The 17,301-nt window shown below is 48.6% G+C and overlaps 1 protein-coding gene across 1 annotated transcript in view; it reads right to left on the bottom strand.

Annotated features, from left to right (window-relative positions):
• VPS8 (VPS8 subunit of CORVET complex) overlaps positions 1-17,301 on the bottom strand; it is a 118,138-nt gene that overhangs the window by 95,950 nt on the left and 4,887 nt on the right. The window contains exons 2-8 of the mRNA XM_044673221.1: positions 16,121-16,343; positions 14,513-14,602; positions 13,837-13,888; positions 12,621-12,663; positions 8,830-8,902; positions 8,539-8,658; positions 4,082-4,153 (exon numbers count right to left, since the gene is read on the bottom strand). Coding sequence (XP_044529156.1) covers positions 4,082-4,153; positions 8,539-8,658; positions 8,830-8,902; positions 12,621-12,663; positions 13,837-13,888; positions 14,513-14,602; positions 16,121-16,324 — 654 coding nt within the window. The 5' untranslated portion in view covers positions 16,325-16,343. The remainder of the gene's footprint in view (positions 1-4,081; positions 4,154-8,538; positions 8,659-8,829; positions 8,903-12,620; positions 12,664-13,836; positions 13,889-14,512; positions 14,603-16,120; positions 16,344-17,301) is intronic.

A 17,301-nucleotide genomic window follows, 5' to 3' on the forward strand; every position in this document is an offset into this window, starting at 1 on the left:
GTCCCATCCCTGGATCTCATTTTCTTTAAAATGATGGAGGCGGTTCCTTTCTAGCCCTAAATCTATAATCTGTGGCCTAGAAAGGAAGGCAGCCACCCAAGCAACCAGTCTGCAGGGAAGGGACCATTAAAGCGAGTGAATGCAGCCTGGCCCCGTTGCTGTGCTCAGTCCATTAGCTGTCCAGGATCCCAGGCCATGATTCAGCTTCACCAGTCCCCTACCCAGGCCATGGCACTGTCTCTGTGAAGCTTTAGGGCTGGTGAATTTGGCAGGCCCCCATGCCTTGTCCATTATGTTCAAATGGTGGGGAGTAGCAGAAGGAGGGCTGGACTTGGAGGTCAAAGGGCCTCCGTTCAAATCCTGGTTCTGCTATTTACTCCCTAGATAACTTGGGCAAGTCACTGGACCTCTCTGGGCCTCTGTTTTTTCATCTATGAGATGAGAGGCATGGACTTGATGGCTGAAGAGCTCCCTCAAACTTCCCATCGCTGACCCTATGATCTAGGCTCTGTTCTAGACTGCCAGAGCTTTCTCTAAAGTGTTTTTGGCGCTTCCATCTGTCCTCAAGGATCTCCCAGGAAAGTCCTATCTCAGCTTATTATACATATGGGGCCTTATGGAAGATTCTCTTTACTTTAAAAAAAGAAACAAAAAGGTAGGTAGCTTCCACCTGCCCATGGTTTTTCTCCTCTTTCCAGGCTTTCAAAAATTCCCTTTTGGGAGCAGTTAAGTGGCCTTATGGAAAGTACATCATGGATACCTGGAGACGGAAGGTGCTGGGTGAAAATCTGGCCTCAGATACTCCCTAACTGTGTGAATGTGGGCAAGTCAGTTAACCCCAGATTGCCAGTCTTGTTGCTCTTCTGTCAGAATTGCTACTAAGGCAGAAGGAAAATAAGGGTTTATTTATTTTTTTAAAATGTCCCATTAAGGAATTCCCCATAAACACCGGCATCTTCAAGGTGATTCCCCATTGGCTCTCCATAGACAATGTCCAGGACTAAAGGCCATGCTTCCTCACTGATAGGTACACCCCTTCAAGGCAGGAAATGAAGACCAAAAAGCCCTTTATTCTTGAACCCAGAAATCCTCTGTCTCCAGGGGGGCCCTCGACTCAGAGGCCATGAGTTGGGAGAAGCCCCACAAACCACCCATTCTGGCCTGTACCTGACCAAGAGTCCATGCCTGGCTGGCCAGTACTTGGCCATGCCTGCTGGGATCCTTGCAGGACAACTTCAAGGTGAAGGGCTGTGGCTCGGGAAATTTAGTCTGACATGTACAATTCACATCCCATTCTGCCAACTCATTTTCTCCTAAAATATCCCTTACAGAGACAAAAAACTAGCTGCTTGTCCTTTAAAAAAAGAGTCCTTTTAATCATGCAGACTTCCCTCTAGGCTACCTAATTCTGGGTCCTTTCCCTTCTCTCCCAGGTCAGGTTTTCTAAATCTAATCTCTCACTCCCTTTCTTTCTCTCTTAAAAACTCTTACTTTCTGTCTTAGGCTCCATACTGTGTATCGGCTTCAGGATAGACGAGGAATGAGGGCTAGGTAATGGGAGTCAAATGACTTGCCCAGGGTCACATGGCTAGTAAGTGTCTGAGGTGGAATTGAACCCGGGGTTTATGTCCAGAGCTAGGACCGTAGCCGATTCTTACGTCTGTAGCCCGTGACCCAGGCTGAGCCAAGCTGGCTCCTGTCTACTTTCCCACCCATGAATGGGACTCAGTCAGTGCACAAATGGGGAAGGTGCTCCCAGGCCAGGTGGAAGAGCCAATGAGAGCAGAGCAGCAGCCGCCGCCGCCAGGACGGGGGTCTGCTGGGGTCCTGGGTGCTACTCGTCATCCTGGGAAAGCTGCCGGCCTGGCTCCCCCGCTCATCACCGCTGCTTTAAACTCCAGCTGTCTGGATCTGTGAGCCAACTACCTCCAGCCTGGGCTTAGCTATGAAATTGCTGCCATTTCCCATTTCCATCCTCAGCGTGCTGTCCACGGCGTGAGCCCTGGTGATAAACACCACCTGATCTGCCCTAGAATCAAGAAGGAAAGGGCCAGGAGGAAGGGGGCCAGGAGGGGGCCAGGAGGGGGCCAGGCGGCACACACTTGAAGCTTTTGGCAAACCAAAGAGCCCTTGATAGTGAATCGTGGGGGCCCAGCACGTGCTTCGGCGTCCTTTGGCACTCAGAACAAGCCCTGAGAAGAAGCGCTTCAGAGCCCAGGCGGCCCTGGGTGCCAGCTCACCCGCCGCGCTGCTGTTCTGTCTATTCCTCAGAAGAAAGGTCTGCAAAAAGGGGCAGCAGCTCTGCCTCGGAAGGGCAAACTCCCAAGCCATCTCTCTCCAGCCCGTCTTTCTCCCAGGCTGGCTGTCTCCTTCTCAATGCTGCCGTATTGATTCCTGCACACATTCTGGATCTTCCTATAAATGATCACCGGGGGGACGGAAGCTCCTTGAGGGCAGAGGATGCTTCGTGTTCCCGGGATCTAGCACAGGACCTGCCGCGCTGGAGGAGCTGAATGGGTGCTCAGAGACCAGAAGTGTGTTTTTTGTGGAAAGAGCATGAGCCTAGGGTCAGAGGACCTAAATTCTAATCTAGCCCTGGCATGGCCCAGCATATGACCTTAGACAAACCACTGAATTCAAGACTTGATCTTCTTATCTGAAAAATGGGGAGAATGATTCCTGACTCACCCTACCTGATAACAGCATTTGAAGGTGTATAAAATGCTCTACAGGGGGCAACTGGGTAGCTCAATGGATTGAGAGCCAGGCCTAGAGACGGGAGGTCCTGGGTTCAAATCCGGCCTCAGACACTTCCCAGCTGTGTGACCCTGGGCAAGTCACTTGACCCCCATTGCCTACCCTTACCACTCTTCTGCCTTGGAGGCAATCGGAAGGTGAGGGTTTAAAAAAAAAATGCTCTACAAATATTATCTCATTGGATCCTCATATAAACCCTGGGAGGTGGGTGCTATTATGATCCCCTTTTTATAGATGAGGAAACTGAGGCAGAGGTCAAGTGACTTGTCCAGCTAGTAAACGTGTGAGGCCGGATTAGAATTCAGCTCTTTCTGACTCCAGGCTCAGTGTTCTATCCACTGCACCACCTGGCTGCCTCTCTCTATGAGGATCAAATAAGAAAATGTTTGTGGGAAGCTCTTTAAAAACGGAAAATCTCTGTGGCCAACCTGAAGCAGTAGGGGGGCAACGCTGTGAGAACAGGTCTGGTTTCTTCACTTTGGGGGTGGGGAGAGAGTTGTCCCTTTTATACACAATAATTTCTAGTACTTCTGGCCATGGAGAAAATCCTTCATTTGAGAGTGAAGGGATTAGGATTAAAAAAAAAAAAAAAGAAAGCTTCAGGCTCCCCATTGGATTAACTAACATGCTGGTTGGGACCAGCTGACGCAAACAGGAAGGAAGGGAATTGTCTATGCAGTCACTAGGACAACGGCCTGGGTCCCAAAATAGCTTTTTACCCAAATGCAGTCAGCTTCGGAGGGGAATGCTCATCTCCGTGAGTCTCCTTTCCTTCTAATCAAGTGTCACTTTGCGTCATCTGGATTCTTTGGTTAACTGGGAGGATGGTGTCACCCTTGACAACCACAATGAGACTGCTTTGGGGTGGAAGCTGGTTGGTTAGGGATTTCATTAATGCATAATCAGGCTCATTAAGAATAAACATGGATAGCTGTATGACCTTGGGCAAGTCACTTAACCCCCACTGCCTAGCTCTTATTGCTTTTCTTCCTTAGAACCAATATACAGTATTGATTCTAAGATGGACGGTAAAGGTTTAAAAAAAAGAATAAACATGAGGCTGCAGAGCCAGGCCTAGAAAGGGAGGTCCTAAGTTCAAATCTGACTGCAGACACTTCCTAGTTGAGTGACCCTGGGCAAGTCACTTAACCCCCATTGCCCAGCCCCTACTGCTCTTCTTCCTTGGAATAAATACACAAATTGATTCCAAGGCAGATGATAAGATTTTTAAAAAAGAGTAAACCCAAATGAGTAAAGGTAATTGCCAGGCCCTGTTCCAGTCAGCACATGGGGTGGAGCTCAGAAACATCCCAAATCTACTCGCCTTTAGCAAGATGTCCACGATTCGCTGCTGGTATTCCAGAGCCTGCTTGTCATTTTTAAAATCTTCAAAAGTCTACAAAGGAGAAAGAATGGTCTCCGTTACAAATCACTAATTACACATTTCAGAAGCAGCCCCACATTATTCCCCAGAAAAAAACTATAAATAAACGGCAAATAAGTTCACAGACAAGATAATTATCCCTATATGAGGCTTCTCTCTGTAAACAGGCTTAATGAGCATTACTGATAGGGTACGGGGAAGTCTGGAGTATGTCATTTTGCATGAAATTCTAGGATTTTTCCTAGTAAATAAAGCTATAAAAAGAGTAGAGAAAAGCTTTAGGCAGAAGGAAGCAGGAATACCATCCCCCCAAAGACGGGAAGGCTGGGATGACGGGGGCATCACCACCCTCTCCCTAATGAACTTCCTTTGTAGAGCCAAGGGGTGCGTACCCCGTCCCTCCCTCGCCCCGTTTGGATAGCCCCCCTTTGCCCACTGGCTTCCTTAGTCAGAATGGTGGCTCTCGGGGGCCAGGGGTCTTGCTTTTGCCTTAACTGGATCCCTGGCCCTTTGCTCAGTGCCTGACACATAGTAAGCACTAATTAGTACATGTAATTTCTTCCTTTCTTTATTTCCCTTGCTTTTTTTTTCTTTTGGAACATGGCTAATGCAGATTTACGTCCGGCACGACTCCATACGTGTAACGGCCGTCCTGTTTCTTGACTTCTCAGCGGGTCGGGGAAGGAGACCGTTTGGAGCTCAAAATGTGAATTAAATAAAAATACACGTGTATGATCTTGGTCTCCATCCCCAGCCCAGAACGTCAGCCCTTTGAGGCCAACGATTGGTTTTCGTTTGGCCTTTCGCACGGTGGGTGATTACTCAAAGTCTGTTGGAATGAATGCAATCTGGAAGGAAGGACTTGAGGACGGCCCCCACGTCCAGCAGCCACCCAGGGTTCTAACGGTTCATTCATTGGCTCCTGTGATTTCCAGGACGCGGGAGGCATTCCCCGAAGTTGCCTCGGTGAAGCTGTCAACGTTCTCGAGATCTTCTCTGGGACCAGAGCTGAGCTCGTCTCCTGCACTCGCCAAGGGCTTCCCGCTTGAATGGGCCCCTCGAGGAGACTCGGCGTGTTGAGGACGTCACGTGGCTCCGGGCAGGTGGCGGCGAGGAGGATGGGAGGCCTTTGGGGGACGATTTAACAAGGACCAGGTCGTTGGCCCTGCGTCACCCGGGGAGAACGTGTGGCGCAGTCGGGGTGCTCCCCCCGCCCCCGCCGCCTCTTTCATTAAGTCCCCGAGTGGTAGCAAACGGGGTCGTCTATGAAGGAAGCCTGGAATGGCGTGAAGGGCTCAGAGAAAGCCCTTCCGTGGCGCGCAGAAACAAGCCACGGTGGGCCCATTCCACAGAGACGCGGAAGGAGCTTCCTTGTTCCTCTGCAGGGAGAAGGGGCTGAAGCCTGGCTCTAGGCGAGGACGGAGCCGAGTCAGGAGGCTCTGCGGGCACTTCCTGACCGCTCCGGTCAGCCTTTGGAAACACAGATTCTGCTCAGTCCTAAGCGCGGCCCCGCTCGGACGGCCTCGCCATCTATCGGAGGCGCTGAAGGGGCCGTGACTGCGCGGGGACGAGGGGAGGCACCGGACACCCCCCCGGGACAAAGGCTCGAAGCGCCATTCACACAAGCCGCTCGGGAGCCGGGCGCCGGCGCAGATCTCTTTGCCCATTCTTCCCGTTTGGCAGCATGCATTCATAGCTCTGAAACAGATCCTGAAAGCTTATTTCTGTAAACACAATTAAGTGGTAATGCCTCACAGTGTGAATATTATGGTACAAATAATGACATATTTTGGTGGTAGTGAACAACTGTCACCCAAATGACACAGCATTAGGGGAACATAATCTGCCTGCCGTGTTTCCTCTAATTATAAAATAGTTCTTTCTGGAGGAGCAACTCGTTAAAGCATCTTTGTGGAGGGGGAGGGGCTGGGGGATGGGAAGAGCCCCAAGGCAGGGCCACCGTGAGCTAGGCCAGGGGAGCCTGGCCTCCCGGAGGTTCTGCCAGGCTGGAGAGGCCTCGCGGGGCAGCCTTAGTACTGCACTCCGAACCAACGTTCCTTATTCTTATTAAGGATGACGACAAAAACAATAACTGAAGTTTCTGTGGAACTTCTGGTTTGCCACGTGTTTGACATATCTGGTCTCATTGGATCCTCACAACTATCTGGGGAAGAAAGTGATGCTATTATCCCCATTTTACAATTAAGGAAAGTGAGGCAGACAGAGGGGAAGGGACTCGTCCCAGGTCACCCAGCTAGCAAGTGTCTGAGGCTGGATTTGAACTTGAGTCTTCCTGATTCTGGGCCCTCCTCTCTCTACTGAGTCTTGAGAACAAGCTTGGCTCCCTTTGAAGAGGCTCCTTCCCAGGCACAAAGAGCTCTGACTGGTTACACCCTCCTGAGCGTCTCCCTTCCTGGCCCTGCTCTTGGTTCTGGCCTTGGCCTTTAGGCCTTCAATCCCTTCTGCTCCCCTGGTTCTGGCTCCATTTCCCCCTTCACCCTCCTGACCCATCCGTTCAGTGCCCTGCCACCTTGTCTGAGTCCTGGCCCCCTTCCTAGTTTGGTGATGACTATCTTTTAGCAGAATGTTGCTGTTGGGTTTTTTAAAAATTGATCATTGGACGGCCTCAGCCACTTCCCAGCTGTGTGACCCTGGGCAAGTCACTTGACCCCCATGGCCCACCCTTACCACTCTTCCACCTATGAGACAATACACCGAAGTACAAGGGTTTAAAAAAATAAATTAATCATTGGAGGAAATAAAAACTTTCCATCAAAAGTTAATGAAATAAGGGGGCAGCTGGGTAGCTCAGTGGATGGAGAGTCAGGCCTAGAGACAGGAGGTCCTGGGTTCAAATCCGGCCTCAGACACTTCCCAGCTGTGTGACCCTGGGCAAGTCACTTAACCCCCATGGCCTACCCTTACCACTCTTCCACCTAGTAGCCAATACACAGAAGTTAAGGGTTAAAAAAAAAAGTTAATGAAAATAAAAATGTCATTTTTTTCCACATCCAGCTCAAAAGTTCCTAACGCCCAGCCATGGACAGGCCTGTGGCCCTTCAGTGAAGAGCCCCTGCTAATTCCACAAGGCCCTGGCCTGTCCCATGAACCCCTTGACTAATCATCCCTTTACTGTTTACATCTATTTTTTACCATAATAATACTAATATTTGTGCTTCTGTTTTTTTTTTCCCCCAATTTAAAACTGTACATCTCTCTTAGAATCAATCATGTGGATTGGTTCCATGGTCAAGTGGTGAAGGCTAGGCCATGGAGATTAAGTGACCTGCTCAGGGTCACACAGCTAGGAAGTGTCTGAGGCCAGATTTGAACCCAGGTCTTCCCAACTTCAGGTCTGGCACTGTGCCACCTAGGTAGCCCAAAATTTCTTGATTTTTGAAAATATCTGCCAACTTACAGAAATGCCTCAGAACTAGAGGTTGTCTCAAAAGAGGGGCCACCCAGCCCAACCCAGACCTAAACAAGAGTGTCCATCTTGTGGCATTCCCCATAAGTGGCCAGCCAGCTTCTTCCTGAAGACCTACAGGGAGACTCAAGGCCCACGAACCCAGGCCCTGGGCCCTCTCCTTCTCATACTCCCCCAGGACTTGAATATCTGCTGATTTATTATTGAATTATGGCTTCCCCCTTGTCCCACCTCGGCCTGCTTGCCCCCCATCATTTTCTGTGTTCTTCACGCGCCTCCTGTGGATCCATGAATTCAACATTTCCCTGCTGTCTGTCCTTCCAGCCCTGATCAAAGTCTCTCTTCCCTGAATGCTGGCCTCAGTAACTGTTGATCTAATTAAAGTCCTTCCTATTAAGCACAAGTAAATAAGGGTTAACCCAGGGCCCAAAGACAATTTTTTTAAAGGGCTTGTTCACCTGAATGAATTTCTGTCTGATGGAATGTGTGCATGCGTGTGTGCATGTGTATGGGTGCAGGTACATGTGTACATGCATGTGTGTGTATGTGTGTGGAGAGACAGACCCTGCTTGGGTTTCTGGCCACCTTTGGCCACCCCTCCCCAGCACCAGCTCTTTGTACCCGCCTGCCAAGACACAAGAAATTGCCAAGAATTGGAGACGTTGGTGGCAGTACCTGAACCCGTTTCTCCCCTTTAGAGGGGTTCAGTAAGAGCAGAGTGTAGGCTGGCACCGACGCCCAGAAGCCTCTCATTTGAACATCGTCTTCTCCCAGGCAGGTATTGCAGTTTAGTGGTCAGCCACAGAAGCTGAGTTCGGATCCTGGCTCTGACTACCTGGTGACCTTGGAGAAGTCACTCTACCTGGGCCTCAGTCTCCCCCTTGTTAAGAGGGTTGGATGAGGGAATCTGCTGGATGGGTCTCTGCTCCTAGGAGCCCAGAAAGGTGCTTGTAAACCCTGAGCTACTTACCAGGGCAAGGACATTCAGGAACTCCCTGGTATCAAAGTGAAGTAAGGTGCAGATGTAGGGGTAGATCTCTTCCTCGGAGGAGGCCTCTGCTGAATGCAGGCGGATCAGGAATTCAAAGACCTGTGAATGCAGGGAGAGGGCACCCATGATTCCCTCTGGGATCAACAAAGGCCTTCTGCTCCTCTCAGGGATACAGTGACTGGCCCTGGCAGTGGGCACAGCCAGGCCCTCCTGGTGCACAGACCCCTCCCCAGGGCATCTCCAGCAAAGCTCGGAGGGGAGGGCACCTACCTGGTTTTTCACTAAAGGCACCAAGTCTTCAGGGATGTCCCCCAGGGGATAGGCCCGACCTGCCAGGCAACAACTGAAGAGGAAGAAGAAAGCCCGGATGAGAACACTCACTTTCTGAAGAAGCCCCAGCCCAGCTCTGGCCGGGCCTAGACCAGCCCAACCACAGGCCAAGATCATCTGAAGACTCTTTTTTTAAAACCTTTTACCTTCTGTCTTACAATCAAAACTATGCATTGGTTCCAAGGCAGAAGAGCGGTAAGGGATAGGCAATGGGGGGTTAAGTGACTTGCCCAGGGTCACCCAGCTAAGCAGTGTCTGAGGTCACATTTGAACCCAGGACCTCCCATCTCTAGGCCCTCGCTGCCCTGAAGACTCTTCTTAGACTTATTTTTAGGTTGTTCTTGGCCTGGGCCAAAAGTTTGGTTTGTTACTTTTTTGCTTTTGAGGGTGAAGGAAAGGGGGCTCAGCCCAAAGTCACCAGGAAATCTTCCAGGTGGGGCCTGTATACAAACAGGGCCTAGTTCTGAGCTCACTTCGTTTAGTCAGGTTTGGACTTGGCCACCAACCAGTAGGTCTGTCGAGGTAAGTCCCGTAAACCTCCCAGGGCTGCTGGTAGACAGCAATGAGCCTCTCCGGGTGAAAGGGACAGTGCGGTGGGCCTGCAGTTGGGAAGAATGTCCTCAGAAGGGACAGAGGCCAATCTTTTATTTGGTGACAAAAGCCAGCCTTGCCCACTCTAAATGTAGGGGTGGCTGGGGGAGGGATGGAGGACGAGTGTGGACTAGGGGGGTCTGGGGGAGTCACTTCGGATGTGGAGGCCTCGGTTTCCTTCTCTATAAAATGGAGGTGTTGAACCAAACCAACAGAAATCACATGATTATCTCAATAGATGCAGAAAAAGCCTTTAACAAAATGTAACACCCATTCCTATGGAAAACAGCAGAAGGCATAGGAATGGATGGGCCTTTCCTAAAAGTAATAAACTATATATCTAAAACCATCAACAAGCATCATCTGTAGTGGGAATAAGTTAGAAGCCTTCCCAATAAGATCAGGAGTAAAACAAGGATGCCCATTATCACCTCTATTATTCAACATAGTACTAGAAACACTAGCAGTAGCAATTAGAGAAGAAAAAGGAATTGAAGGTATCAAAATAGGCAATGAGGAGACCAAGCTATCACTCTTTGCAGATGATATGATGGTCTACTTAAAAAATCCTAGAGAATAAACTAAAAGACTAGTGGAGGGGCAGCTGGGTAGCTCAGTGGAGTGAGAGTCAGGCCTAGAGACAGGAGGTCCTGGGTTCAAACCCAGCCTCAGCCACTTCCCAGCTGTGTGACCCTGGGCAAGTCACTTGACCCCCATTGCCCACCCTTACCACTCTTCCACCTATGAGACAATACACCGAAATTAAGGGTTTATTAAAAAAAAAAAAAAAAAAAAAAAAGACTAGTGGAAATAATCGATAACTTTAGCAAAGTTGCAAGATACAAAATGAATGCACATAAATCATCAGCATTTCTATATATTTCCTACATATCACAGCAGCAAGAGGTAGAAAGAGAAATTCCATTTAAAAATCACCCTAGACAATATGAAATACTGAGGAATCTATCTACCAAAACAAACACAGGAATTATATGAGCACAACTACAAAACACTTTCCACACAATTAAAATAGATCTAAATAATTGGAAAAACATTAATTGCTCATGGGTAGGATGAGCTAACATGAAAAAAAGGACAATCCTACCCAAATTAATTTACTTATTCAGTGCCATACCTCTCAAACTACCAAGAAACTTTTTTAATGGATTAGAAAAAATTATAACAAAGCTCATTTGAAAAAACAAAAGATCAAGAATATTAAGGGAACTAATGAAAAAGATGTGAAGGATGGAGGCCTAGCAGTACCAGATCTTAAAATGTATTATAAAGCAGCAGTCATCAAAACAATATGGGTTTAAGGGGGCAGCTGGATGTCTCAGTGGATTGAGAATCAGGCCCAGAGATGGGAGGTCCTGGGTTCAAATCTGGCCTCAGACACTTCCTACCTGTGTAACCCTGGGCAAGTCACTTAACCCTCATTGCCTAGCCCAATACCCAGTATTGATTCTAAGATGGAAGGTGAGGATTTTAAAAAAATGGTACTGGCTAAAAGACAGAAGGGAGGATCAATGGAATAGACTTGGGGTAAATGTCCTCAGTAAGATAGTGTACAATAAACCCAAACATCCCAGCTTTTGGGACAAAAACCCACTATTTGAAAAAAAACTGCTGGGAAAATTGAAAATCAGTGTGGGAGAGATTAGGTTTAGATCAACATCTCACACCCTACACCAAGATAAATTCAAAATGGGTAAATGACTTAAATATAAAGAAGGAAACTATAAGTAAATTAGGTGAACACAGAATAATATACCTGTCAGATCTATGGGAAAGGAAAGAATTTAAGACCAAGCAAGAGATAGAGAATATTACAAAATGTAAAATGAATAATTTTGATTACATTAATTTTAAAAGTTTTTGTACAAACAAAATCAATGCAATCAAAATTAGAAAGGAAGCAATAAATTGGGAAAAACCTTTATAACAAAAATCTCTGACAAAGGTCTGATTTCTCACAAGTATAAGGAACTAAATACAAAAAAATCAAGCCATTCTCCAATTGATAAATGGGCCAGGGACATGAATAGGCAGTTTTCAGATAAAGAAACCAAAACTATCAAGAAGCACATGAAAAAGTGTTCTAAATCTCTCATAATTGGAGAAATGTAAATCAAAACAACGCTGAGGTACCACCTCATACCTAGCAGATTGGCCAATATGACAGCAAAGGAAAATGATGTGTTGGAAAGGTTGTGACAAAATTGGACACTAATGCATTGCTGGTAGAGTTGTGAATTGATCCAACCATTCTGGATGGCAATTTGGAACTATGCCCAAAGGGTTGTAAAAGAATGTCTGCCCTTTGATCCAGCCATACCACTGCTCAGTTTGTACCCCAAAGAGATAATAAGGAAAAATACTCGTACAAAAATATTTATAGCTACACTCTTTGTAGTGACAAAAACCTGAAAATGAGGTGGTATCCTTCGATTGGGGAATGGCTGAACAAATTGTGGTATCTGATAGTGATGGAATATTATTATGCTGAAAGGAATAATGAACTGGAGGAATTCCATGTGAACTGAAACGACCTCCAGGAAGTGATGCAGAGTGAAAGGAGCAGAATCAGGAGAATGCTGTACACGAAGACTTATATACTGTAGCACAATCGAATGTAATGGACTTCTCTACTAGTAGCAATGCAATGACCCAGGACAATTCTGAAGGACTTATGAGAAAGATGCTACCCACATCCAGAGAAAGAACTGTGGGAGCATAAATGCAGAAAAAAAAAATATGACCAATTACGTGGTTTGATGGGGATATGATTAGGTATGTAGACTCTAAATGATCATTCTATTGCAAATAGAAATAATATGGAAATAGGTTTTGATCAATGATAAATGTAAAACCTAGTGGAATTGCTCATTGGCTCCAGGAGAGGGGAAGGGGGAGAGGAGGGAAAGAATGTGAATTATGGAACCATGGGAAAAATGTTCTTAATTAATTAATACATTTATTTTTTTAAAGTGGAGGTATTGGCATAGAGAGCTTCTGAAGTGACTCCCAGGTCCAAAAAGCAACCTAAAGACTCAGTCTAGCTTCATCGCCTTGGTCAGGGAGGGGACCCAGGCCAGGAGCACCCAGAGAAGGTGTCAGGGATGTGTACTTGCATTTACCTTATGTAGACAAGAAGCTTGTTGCCCATAATGACCTGCTCATCTGCGACAGAAAGAAAACATTTATACTACAGTTTATACATACGTACATACATTAAAACATTAGATTATAAATGTTATACCACATAAAACCATTCTAATATATATGTATATATATATATATATATATAAAATATTTGTAATTCTTCCTGGGGGTAGGAAGGAAGCTAGAGGCACTCTTAGGGTACCCAAAGGGAGAACATCTTAGGCTGGGCCTTACTGTTGGGCACTTCCTGTGCCCAGAGCCCTACTGGGGCAATTATGGCTTTGGAGCTCAAGGTTTTTGTGAAAAGGCCCCCATTAGTCCAGGCAGTTTCCAGGGCTGTGCAGAAGATGTGTGCCAATAGGGTAGTGGGATAATTTTGCCATTAGCAAGGCCTTAGAGCTATGGGAGGTGGAATGAACAGAAGCGTCTGTGGGCTGCTAAGTGGTAGCTGGCTGGAGGACCTGAGTGGCCAATGAGCTACAAGAATCCTGGCCTCGGAGGACTGCTGGCTGTCCTCATGTGAGCCCGAAACCTCCCACTTGCTCTGGCTGGTCTCAGGAAGCAGAGGCAGATTTTTCTGTTCAACACTGAGAGATCTACAAAATGGGCAGCGAGTTCCTTCTTCTGGAAGATGACTGACTAGAGGCTTGATTCCCAGGATATCTGAGCGAAGAGGGGGTGAATGGAGGCTTTCTAAGGCCTCTTTCCAAGCCTGCTTCACTGACTAGGAGAACCTGATGATAAATCAGGAGCAGGAATGAGGTGTCAGAGAAGCAGTGGCTTCTAGTCCTGATTTTACTGCTAATTCTCTCCATCCACTTGGGCAGGGTGCAGCACTTCTGACTCAGCTTCCTGATATGTACAACATCTCGACCGTCACATCCTCTACTATATCATGTGGTGCTCCCCTGGAGTGCAGGACCTGCTGACCCCCTGGCTCAAGCCCCTCCATTCCTGCGGGTGCTGACTGCTGAGCTTTTCCCAGAAGCCCTCGCTCTCATCTTGGGTGCTTGCTCCATCTCCCACCATTCTGCCTCCTCAGCTCCCTTCCTTCCCCCTCCTCTTCTGGGGCTCCAGGAATCTGGGGGGGGGGGGAGGAATATATCCTTCTGTCTCCCCTGCTATTTGCCATTTTCCTCCAAGCCCAGTTGAGAATGGTTGTCCCCCAAGCTACCACTGGATGCTATTTACCTGTCAGAGACTTCCCAGCACTTAGAGGAGGGGCGATGACCTTGAAAAGTTTCTGCATTTAAAATGAACACAAGCAGAGTGATTTCAGAAGGTAAAGGGTAAATTGAGTCCCTGCCCCGGCCCTGACCTAGCCCTTGACCATCTCCCTCCCCCCATGAGGGAAAGCATCAGGGTGGGCAGATATTCGAGGCCCTGGATCCAAAGAGCCACTGATATGGAAATGCTTTTTTAAACCTTTACTTCCTGTCCAAGTATCAATTCTAAGACAGAAGGGCAAGGGCCAGGCAACTGGGGCTAAGCGACTTGTCTAGGATCACACAGCTAGGAAGTGGGTGAGGCTACACTGGAACCCAGGAACTTCCATCTCCAGGCCTGGCTCTCTATCCACTTAGCAACCTCGGTGTCTGGCCATCACCCCCTTTAACAAAGGGAAAGACAGCTTATAAGAATCACTGAGACGAGTGGCTTTGAAATCTCTGAACTATCTGCTTATCCAAATGGGAAAGAACGGTTAACTGATGGAGGCTTAGGACTAAAGGATCCCTGGAAACCCCAAGCTCAACCCACATGAATGGCCCAAGGTCTGGGAGAAAGCAACAGACAGTCTTCAAAACCCACTAGAAAATGCCCAAGCAATGGCACGACTGAGCAGGGGGAGAGGGCCCAGCAGGCTCACCTCCATGGGACTGATGAATTCGTTCATGCCCCTGTTGTAGACGTAGATCATAGCATCGTAGAGGCGATTTTCCCAGCACATGAGAACAACCTGCAGAAGGGAGCAGATTACCCTGGTCTGAGAACACAGTGACCAGGTCAGAGACATCATGTGGGAGACAGCTGCTCCAAAGAGAAGGGAACTCAATCAGCAAGCATTTATGATGTGCCAACTGTGTGCCAGCCTCCACGAGGCAGAGAAAGGCCCAGCCGGCCCCAGCCCAAGGAGCTGACACTCCATGAATCCACCTGAACATAAGCCACACGGGCATCAGCCCGCAGGCAGGCTTGAATGGAGCAGAGGAGGAGGAGGAGGCATGTGAAGTGAACCCTGACAGCAGCCAATGGAGGATGTTAAAAGGCCAAAGGCCAAAGCTGGAGGCTGCTCTGCACAGGTGGGGAAAGCGAGGGGCAAAGAAAGGCCCAAGTGGTGGGAAGGAGCCAGGCTTCAGTGATAACCAGAGAGGCCAAGGCTTCAACCCACAACTAGGTGGTGACTTGGGCTTTGGGAAAGTCACTTGGTAGTAGAGTGGGGAAACCAACAAGAGCCTCTGAAGAGGGGGACGAGGGCCTGCACTAGCCTGGGAGGGGGTTAGAGGAGAGAAAGGGATGTGTGTAAGAGAGGCTGCCGAGATAGAAGGGACGGGATCAGGCTCCAGGCAGAGGTTATTGACTGTCCAAAGGCCTCCCAAACCACCCTCTGCAGAGAAAGTAACCTCTGCCTTTCCAGAACTCCCTCACCTCACCTTGCCACCATCTCTAGCCCTTCTGCCTCATCCCCATCTTCTCCTCATCTCCATGCCCAGCAGAGAAGCCCCCCGTGGGTCTAAGGCCACTCCTCACCTTGGCCCTGATTCCTCCCTCTCCCTCGGCGAGCTCCTTCCCCTCTGGCTCCCTCAGCTCCACCATCTCACTGGTGAGGTTCCCTTTGCCTATGAACATGCTCAGGCCTCACCAATCCTAAAATCCTACAGCAAGGGCTCTTCCCCATCGCTGGGACTTCGCTCTTCACTTTCCCTCAACTGTGCTGTGTGGATTCTGCCCTCTCCTCCTGGGTGAGTCACTTTCCTGACTGAGAAGTGAGGGCCATGTTGCCTCTGGATAAAATACCGACCCCCCCTCTGGCATCAAGCTGGCTCCGGCCCATTTCTCCAGACTTACTTCACACAATTCCTTTTGGTGTCGCACAGGTTCTGGTCTGACTGGTCTACTCGCTTTGCCCTGACCTCAGCCATCCATCTCTCATGTGGTGCCCAGGCCCAGGCTGTCCCTTGTGACGGATGCACCCTCTCCTTGATTCAACTAACTGGCTCTCGACTTTTTTCAAGGCTCAGTTCAGGTGCCACCTCCTACATGAAGGCTTCCTTCTCTGTCCCCAGACTGTTAGTGCATCTCTGCTTCTCTTGTATTTACTTCTTGGTGTTCCTCCTCTACTCGGTGTGGAATGTTGGCCCCTGAGGGCAGAGCCTACCACCGGCTTGTCCTCAGTCCAGCAGCAGGTATTTATGCCGCTGGCCGGGTCCCATCGGGTCCTTGTCTGAGTTGGGGGGTTCTCGGTTTGTGAACTCACCTGCTGTATGTCCAGGCTGGTGATGTCCATGTGCACAATGAGGGTCTCTACGTTTTCCATCAACTTTTTATCTTGGAAGTGAACAAGCAGATCTTTCATCACCTGGGCTGTGATCCCCACCAGCTGGTCGCTTAAAATGTAAGGCTCAAGGCACTCCAAGAAGACCCCCTTGGCCACGGAGTTCTCACTGAACCTGTCGTACATCTGGCTGAACAGAAGATCCCTGGGACGAAGAAGCAACAGTGAATCTCAGCAAGGCGAGTCATCAACAGTGGCTCCCTGCCTCTGCCCCGGCCATTTTCCCTTCCTGAACCGTAATCCAGGAAGCCCGAGGAGCTTCCTTAAAGGCCCAGCCCCGGTGCCCCCCTGCAAAATGAGGCCTTTCCCACATCCCTCTTCCCTGCGGAGACGTGGCATTTATTTTGTATCACTCTCATAGTGCCCCCCTGGGCACCTTACAGCCCTCCAACAGGATGGAGGCTCCTTGAAGGCAGATTTGTGCTGGTCTGTATTTGGCAGCCCAGCCCAAGACCTGAAGCACAGCAGGTACTTGACAAAGTTCTCTGGATTCACTGATCAACATCAAGCCTTCCAATGAGCCCCTGTGGCTCTTCTGCCTTGGAACCAATACACAATTTTGATTCTAAGACAGAAGGTTTAAAAACAAACAAACTCCCCTATTTTCTGTCCTCTTAACAATTCTAAGACAGAAGGGCAAGGGCTAGGCAATTGGGGTTAAGTGACTTGCCCAGGGTCACAGTTAGGAAGTGTCTGAGACCAGATTTGAGCCCAGATCCTCCCACCTCCAGGCCTGGCTCTCTTTCCCCTGAGACACCTAGCTGTTCCCTTGTTTCTGCCTTTAGTAAGAGTCTAACTCTCCCTACTGAGGGTCTCATTTCTTCCCCCACCCCACTTTGGCCAGTTTACTCAGGCTACAAGGCTACAAACTCCTGCTGGATAAGGGGAAGGAAGGGAGGGAAGGAGAGAAGGAGGAGGAAAGGGAGGAAAGAAGGAAGGAAGGAAAGAAGGAGGGAAGGAAGGAAGGAAAGAAGGAAAGAAGGAGGGAAGGAAGAAAGGAAAGAAGGAAAGAAGGAAGGAAGGAAGGAAAGAAGGAAGGAAGGAAGGAAGGAAGGAAGGAAGGAAGGAAGGAAGGAAGGAAGGAAGGAAGGAAGGAAAGAAGG

Source organism: Gracilinanus agilis, chromosome 4 (genome assembly GCF_016433145.1).
Source record: "Gracilinanus agilis isolate LMUSP501 chromosome 4, AgileGrace, whole genome shotgun sequence".
NCBI classification, from domain to species: domain Eukaryota; kingdom Metazoa; phylum Chordata; class Mammalia; order Didelphimorphia; family Didelphidae; genus Gracilinanus; species Gracilinanus agilis.